We start from the raw sequence: 8305 nt of genomic DNA, 5'->3' as shown, positions 1-8305 counted from the left end.
TATATTTTGTGGCGGAAGGATTTTAAGAAGAAAATGAACATTTTTCATAACTCAGTTGTCTAAGAGTACCGTCACTTTAGTTTCCTTATTTTTAGTGCAAACAAAATTTCTAGATAGTTTGTGCATTAGGATATCTTCATTTTGTTATGAAAAACATAATTTTACAATTTTTCAATATTTATAACGACACATATTGGCAAATTTAACTAATATTTCATAAAAGTCAAAGAAAAATAAATCCCAATTTTTGTCTAAAATCAGCTTATTTCATGCCCTATCTCAAATTTTACATAACAGACCCATACTTTTTGTTTGATTATCTGAAATGTTGAGATTTTTTTAAACAAGTTAATCATAATTTGAGAAAAAGTTTGTGACTTTTAAATAATTTCATCACATTTTGAATTGGTAATGGATTAAGATAGCGTTTTATCGGTGCAAAAAGGTCAAAATATCAATTAGGTGAAGAAATTGTAACATTTTCCTTTACGGTAATTTTAATTCTATTTATTTTAAATAATATAAATTTGTATTTGATGTCGTGGTTCATTCAGATCATAAAATATAGTGGGAAAAGCGATTTATGTGCGATTTATGTGCAATCTGTACTTTCAGTGCAGATAGGTCAAATTAAATACCCCGTAGCGCCAAATTAAGCATATAGACCCCAAAATTTTGTTTTGAATTTTGGTTAAACTATGTGTGTAGATTTTAAAAAAATACTTTTGAAAAAAAAATTCATTAAATCAGAAAAAAAATGAAATTGTGTTCTGAGATTTTAAAACGCTGTGCAATTTTTTGTTAGCATAATTCGGCTGTTCCAATGGCTCTTCCGTTAATTTCGCATTACTCGTTGAATAAGTCAGAGCTTTTTAAGAACAAATCATATTTGCGGGAAGGAAATAAATGTTTAAAAACGTAAATATAAGCATTGAATCATTACCTTTTGAAAGATGTGGTCTCATAACTGCAACGGTGTGTGCAAACAAATTATCATAACGCGCTAGCGCGCGTTATTCAATTTGTATGCACACACCGTTGAAGTTATGAGACCACATCTTTCAGAAAATAATAATTCAATGCTTAAATAAGCTTGCAACTGAGGATTCTACATTTTTGTATTTATGTACGAATTAAATACTTTTTTTATACAAAAAGGATAAGCATGACACAATTAATATTTTTACACGAAGAAAACATTCGTTTTCATATTGTATTTATAAAAAAAAACCACTACAAAATGGTTTTGAGTTCTTTATTTATACAATATTTACAAACAATGACATGCAAATTTCAATATAATTATATTTATTTTTAATTTTATTGATATATATTTATATTTTCCAGTGTCTTTGTGATAACACTACGAATCGATTCTGTAATATATAAACCATTACATTTCATCAATGAATATTTCAATATTCAATCGTTCAATTGCTGAAAATTATATAAGTACTAAGGAATGGAATCATTCTTTAAATATTATGAGGTGATCAACTACGGTCGGACGTGTTCTAATCTATCATAAAGCTCTTAGAGCTCTCTTGGGTTTGATCACTCCGACCATGTTTGCTCATGCAGCTCAAGATTCATTATTCCTTTAATATATTAATGCAATATCTGTTTATTATTATACACAATTACATTCGATAAGGCTGAAATGAATACGTTCATGCAAAAAATTTATTAAGACATCTCTCTCTCTCTCTCTCTCTCTCTCTCTCTCTCTCTCTCTCTCTCTCTGTGTACATATCTGTTGTTATGTAAAACATGATTTTCCCACATTATGTAAACTAATGTATTGTTTTAAATTCTTTACAATTTTAGGTGCCTTTTTTAGTGATAACACTGACGACCCTAAAAAAATTGTAACGTAAATGTCAATAATTTTCACCAATGATGCAAATGACGCACTGTTGAGACGCAAGCGGGATTTGCATAATTATTCGAAATGAAAATAACGAACGTACAATAGTAAAGTCATGAAATTAATGAAAGTCATATGAATGAATATAAGTAATAAAGAATGTCTTTGAATAACATGAGGTGATCTGAACTTTACGATCGGGGCGTGATCAACTCGATCGTAAAGTATGTGTGCTTCATCAGATCTGATCATGCCCCAACCAAGGATCACTTCATAATATTCAAAGAATAAATACTAATAATAAAGTTTTTGTTTTGTTTTTGATTAGGCTGTTTGTATTATTTAAATATTTGTACCGTAGCTTGCCATTTTATATTTTGAGATCATATGAGCTTACAGTTGACTGGAAGCACTAATACTGGTAATTGTTCCTCCTTCATCACTTTATGTACAGCGTCCTCGGCGTTCTGTTGATAAAAAGGGAGAAAAATCCAGCACTATCCCGTAAATATACGTTCTCATGACACTGCAGTCATACTACAAAGGGGGATGTCTGGATCCATTACACGCTATTGAGCAAAACATGCTTGCATAAAGTTGTCTTTATTTAGCTAACTCTGTACAAACCAAAATAGTTGGACTCTTTTAGAGTGTATAAATTTTCTTCTCCTTTCATTTGAATTACAATAGAATCCCCACTTTTCAAATGAAACACTTCGGATACATGCGCAGCATTATAGGTCAATATCCCACGTATGGTCTGCATGGAAACTCTCAACAGTTTTTCTTCCCTCTCTCTGAATCTAATGATGCAGACACTTACGTCACCTTGACGAATAGACGTCTGCGTCAGAGCAATAAAGATGACGTAGGTACCTGTTTTCTCTACGATTATCTTGTTTCCAGGGTAAGAAACTAGAGAATCACTCTTCAGCACAGTCTTTAATGCGTCTTTGCTATTTCTACGCGGCTTACCTATAGAAAAGAATTCACAACACTGAACAGCTTTATATCACAAGTTATAACTTGCACCACAGACATTTTGGTCATGCATGTGGGTTATGTATTTTTTCTGCAACGCCGCTACCTTCATATCCCAATGAATCCCAAAAGAAAGCTTCTTATTGTTTGATTGTATGACAAAAAAAAAGAGTAAAATTGTTAGCATTAGATCTAAAATTTTATTTGGAAGTGTCAGAGATTTATAGATATATCAATTCTTATTCAGGCTTTTCAACAAGCCAAAAATCATGTTATCATTTTCAAAATTATATTGAAAAGGGTGAAGAGGTATATCAATTCCTCAGATGTATGTGAATTATACAAATATTCTATGCTGTTATAAAAAAAATAATAAAGAAACCAAGTATCAATATACTTAGGGAGGCATGCAGTTTACCATTGTTGACGTAGGATGGGAAATACAAGAAAAGGTAGTCTTCTGTTTTCTGTCTCTTTCTCTCGGAGGCAATCTGAAAGTTAAATAAGCTACCATTAACAAAAATTAGAGTTTGCATACGCGTAATCAAAACACAATAAACCGATATGTTTATAGAAATATATTTGATATCGGCATTATCTTAGTATTAAATTGACCTCCATCATATATTAACATGTATTTTATCTCTGTGTATATTGTACAGGATAAACAGCTACATGTACTGGACAATATTAAAGTTCTGTGTCATTGATGGATTAAAATTGGGTTTTGAAACAAAGTCGACCACCAAAAACCATTACTGTCTGTGAATTTGTCAAAATAAATAGCAGTTTTGCTGCCTGAGCCCTCGTGTGGTAAAATTCAGGATGTATTCTACATGTAGACTTTTAGGATTTATAAATGATACGATGAATTTCAGTACTAGACAAACTTCTGACAGCATTATAAGAGATATCATCACAGAACAGCAAAACTAGATTGAACGTGAAATAAATTCTTTGATTGTTTTCTTCAGCTTTCGATATAATTAATGAAATAAATAAGTTATGTGAATTTGCCAGCAACGGTTGTGAAACCTGCATTCATTAATTTTTTTGCAATAAAAGCCAGGGAGCATGCCTTAATCTAATGATTAAGTGTATGTCATGGTAGATGTCGATTTGCAGTTGCACAATTTCTAGGTCAATGCATTTTTTACTTTGTAACACAGCTGAACTAGATGTATATATAAGAAATACAAACGCTATCTTCTGGTCTATTTTTTTTTTACGTATACGTAGAAAACGCGCGTTAAATATTTACATGTTCAATCGATTTTCAGAGCAGGGGGTTTACTGCTTTGAAGCAAATGGGGTATTCTGCGAATTTAAATAGGAAGTAACATATTTAAATCTCATTTTTTTAAACCATGCATTATGCACTGATGATATTTTGCATAATGTTAAATCTTTTTTAGCACCCAGAATATAATTTTTGTTGGTAATTTGACATTTAGTTCAATGAATGCCTTTTTATATGCATGCATATTTATCATGCTGGATAATAAAGCAATTGTTCATTGTTTAACTGGATTCCAAAATGAGTCAAATAACCAAGCAGCAACAACTGTCAATTTGAAAGTGCCGAACGATAATGTTTTATTATAGCTCATTAGGTATAAAGTTAGCTCACCAAAGTTGTAAGAATCTTAACAGACGTAACGTCTTCTTTACAACAAAGATCATCTGAACTAAGTCCAGAAACTGTATGTAGCTGTCTTTGCAGTTTTTGATCACCAATATTACACTTCACGCACACGCTGTGCGGTCTATTTCTCTCCTCGTTTTGTACAAGTTTTTGTGGTGACGAAATCTGCGATGATTTCCCCGACGGGTCGTCGTACAGTTTGTCGTAAAAAGCGATAACGATGAAAACAATGAGAACTACATTTGTGAACACAGAAAGAATCAATGCAATAAACTTGCACAACTCACAGTTTGAACAATTCTTCTTGCGCATAAACACACAGCATGATTTTAAGCCTTGTTGGTCAAACATCACAATATTAATCTTATCATTATGCACTTTCCTTTTCTCCGCGTCTTTGTTTAGTGTACAAATGTCTTCAGTCGTCTTTTTTTGGTCTTTGTCAATTTCTACACGCAGTGGTTCTTTTTGTTCCTCTTCTTCGCTTTTCTCTTGATCCAGCATTTGTGCATCTATTCTGCCCGACATGCTTGAAAATAATAATTATTTTGTATCACATAGAGAAAACGAAAGTATATGTCTATTTCTTGATAAAAGAAACACAACTGCCAGCTGGGTTTTTAAAAACCCTATCTAGAGCTGCACAATGTTTACAAACATTACTGGTGACCTACATAATTCATAACATGCATTTTGCATAATTATATGCATTTGCGTAGGTCGTAATATTATTAAGATAAATGACTGTTGTACCTGTTTAAGGTTGTCTACAGCAATTTAAGTCAAACTGAATTATTACAATATTACATTGGCCCTATCTTACATGTACTTCCCTTCACCGTACTCAACCAGGTAACCCCCCACATGCGCGGATCTAGAGGGGGGGTCGGGGGGGGGGGTCCCGACCCCCCCCCCCCTGGAAAATGAAAATTTATTAAATTTACATAGTAAAATTATCGCGAAAATATGCCTCGGACCCCCCCTGGCAAACACAATTATCCTTCGGACCCCCCCTGGAAAAATTTTCTGGATCCGCGCATGCCCCAAGTCTTGATTTTTCATACATATGGTGTTTTCATCGAAGTGATTCAAAAGGGGAATTAATTTAAAGTTCATTATGTCCCTAGTGCATGATTCACTTTGCATTCAAACTTCGGGTAATACCCGGTATTTGTTTGCAAAATGAAATATATATATAAACTGCAAATGCTCTTTCCCATCGTTGTCTCAAATGTCCATGCAGGACCCTCCTCCTTCGACCCCCCTCCCCCAAAGTATCTAGACCCACGGGATTTTATGCAATATAAAGAAAATTTAAAATAAAACAAATACTTGTTCTATGTCATTTTTGCAATGAATGCATGAGTTAGATTAGAAATGTGCCATAAAAGGGTAATTTAATAATAAAAAAAAAGGAGTAAAGTCTCGGGGGGTGGGGGTGGGGGGGGGGGGGGCTAAGATGCTTGGGGTGGCGGATGGGGGGGGGGGGGGGGTCGGTCCTAACCTGAAGCACCTGTGATTGTTTCATCAATACATGTATATAGTTGTTTGCCAGTATCCGAACTAATTATACACGTATAATATTTCATCTATCTCTCTCTTATTATGAATTTTGAATGTACTGTGTGGGTGTAAATACAATTTAAGGCCATAAATGGAAAACCAGCATGTTGAGCAAGGAAATACAGGATGGGAAACAATAGAAGACTTGTGAACTTCTTATTTCTTGCGTGTGGCAAGTATCCTTAAAATTCGCGAATAACTTCTCCTTTCGCATATATATATACATGTATATGTGCTGTTCAGTTCAACTGTAGGAGATAAAAAGAAAATGACTGTTCGTTTGGAGAAATTCTCTCTGATTTTTTTTATCTTAACACTGTGGAGTAAAAAGTATACCTTTTTACTTGGTTAATAGTATGTTCTTCTTAACTTTTGTCATACAAGATTGTATGTTTCGGAAAACTTTAATCCGTAATCATATAAAGAAAGTATAATACCGTACACTGCCACTGGTGCAAACAATCTGATTAAAATCGGCCGTTCGAGAGCGGTAGCGTATCAGAATGGCTGATTTTATAATCAGATTGTGGTGCAAAGACAATTTTTTTTATCAGCAAAGATTTTATAATTTGTTGATGCTTGCAATTGCATGGTTAACTTACCACTTAATTTTTTCATTCTCCTCGCACGCGGTCGAAATGTAAGCCATTTAGCCTCTCACAAACAGCGAGGGGAAGGTTAGGCTTTTGGAGACGAGCGTCCGGATTGTGTTCGTGTAAATATACTGTTTCCTAAAGTCATTTTTATCATTTTTTTTTTAAATATAATATGGTGAATGAGATGAAAATAACAGAAGAAATAAATATCAGAACCATAAGTTAGGTCAGTGATATTGCTAAAACCGATTTGGTTTGACTTTTCCGATCGCGTCGCGTTCAACTCTTTCAGCTACGTCATACATAAATATTTACATTCTACTGTGTTTTGCCATTAAATTCCGTGATGTTTAAATGCCTCTAAATGCAACACCTATTCACTGCGTATGAATTTACAAGTAATTTACATAAGTAGTTCTCAAACAGTGATTTCTATGTTACCGGTTAAAAAATGTATGTCATAAATGTTGTCAAAACACCATGTTTTATAATTATTCAACAAAACAGTTGACTTTATTGTTGAAAGCAACATTTCAATAGTTATTTTTCATGTATTATATTTTCATGCTCGTCGATCTCATCTCAATAGTCTCTGTGATAACCAGTTTAAACCGGTTTTACAAATCAGCTGTTCTTGCTATTACTAATTCACTCCCTCCGTGATCTGCACTTTATATCAATTTATTTAAGTAAACAATTGATTTCTTCAGTAAGGGAATGTAAATATAAGCATTGAATGATTTATTTTTAACGTCTTCGTGTCAATAACTGCCGTCAGATGAGCAGACAAATTATCATAACGCGCTAACGCGCGTTATTCAATTTGTCTGCTCACCTGACGGCAGTTATTGACACGACGACGTCAAAAATAAATCATTCAATGCTATAACAATACCCGCACCTTAACCACAATTTTTTTTGGGTGTATTCAGCTTACCGCTGATTGGCTGCTGGTTAACTAAGACTAAATTATGCACGGACAGAACAACAACATATCAGAGAATGAAAAATTCACATGGGTACTCGTGACTGTCGAAATTGGGCTATTTTTCGAAAGTGTACACTTGTGATAAAACAATACATACGGTACATAGCATAATATAGCTGTAGCTCTATGTATAACTTTTGGGTTAGAAAATATAAAGCTACAGTGCATGTACAATACTTACATGTACAAAAAAAAAAAACTTTACGGCAATTTGCCGCGTATAAAAATAAGGCTATTTTTAAAAAAAGATTTGCATCATACCATACCACATTTTGTGCAAATAATCCATTTAAATAATTCTTCATTTAGTTTACTACTGTTAATAATTGTATTTTACTTGCCCCAAACTTTCTCCTATTAAACAACCTTTAACCGTACTCGGAAAGCGGATCAAGAACTGTATTTTTTATGTATGTAAACAAACCAGTGTTCATGTATGGAGCTGGTGATCGGTGGTTCAGAGACAGGTAAAATAAAGAAATCTGCAGTAAATGGTTTGTGGATATTTTAGTATATATATTCACACCGAAAGTGATAGAGCAACAGAAGAGAAACGAATCGGACACTTGCCTAATGAAGACGCACATGTACAAACCCCCTTGCACTCTCCGTCTCGTTCTTTCACACCATGATCGTTCAATTCTTTTATTGACTGTCGATTGCCG

The 8305-nt window shown here is 33.6% G+C and overlaps 1 protein-coding gene across 2 annotated transcripts; it reads right to left on the bottom strand.

Annotated features, from left to right (window-relative positions):
• Positions 1-1240: 1240 nt before the first annotated feature.
• Positions 1241-5356, bottom strand: LOC128182449 (uncharacterized). 2 transcript variants are annotated; one of them, XM_052851077.1, is made up of 4 exons: positions 5247-5356; positions 4479-5022; positions 3267-3339; positions 1241-2842 (listed from the first exon to the last, which is right to left on the bottom strand). In XM_052851077.1, the coding sequence occupies exons 2-4, from the start codon at positions 5019-5021 to the stop codon at positions 2475-2477; spliced, it is 984 nt and encodes a 327-aa protein (XP_052707037.1). In that variant the 5' UTR covers position 5022; positions 5247-5356; the 3' UTR covers positions 1241-2474. The 2 variants fall into 2 exon arrangements, with proteins under 2 accessions (XP_052707037.1, XP_052707036.1); XM_052851076.1 differs by lacking the exon at positions 5247-5356 and having other exon boundaries at positions 4479-5125.
• Between the last annotated feature and the right edge of the window lie 2949 nt (positions 5357-8305).

Source organism: Crassostrea angulata, chromosome 4, assembly GCF_025612915.1.
Source record: "Crassostrea angulata isolate pt1a10 chromosome 4, ASM2561291v2, whole genome shotgun sequence".
NCBI lineage: Eukaryota > Metazoa > Mollusca > Bivalvia > Ostreida > Ostreidae > Magallana > Magallana angulata.
The sequence above is the reverse complement of the archived record's forward strand: the minus strand, read 5'-3'. Positions and strand labels throughout refer to the sequence as shown.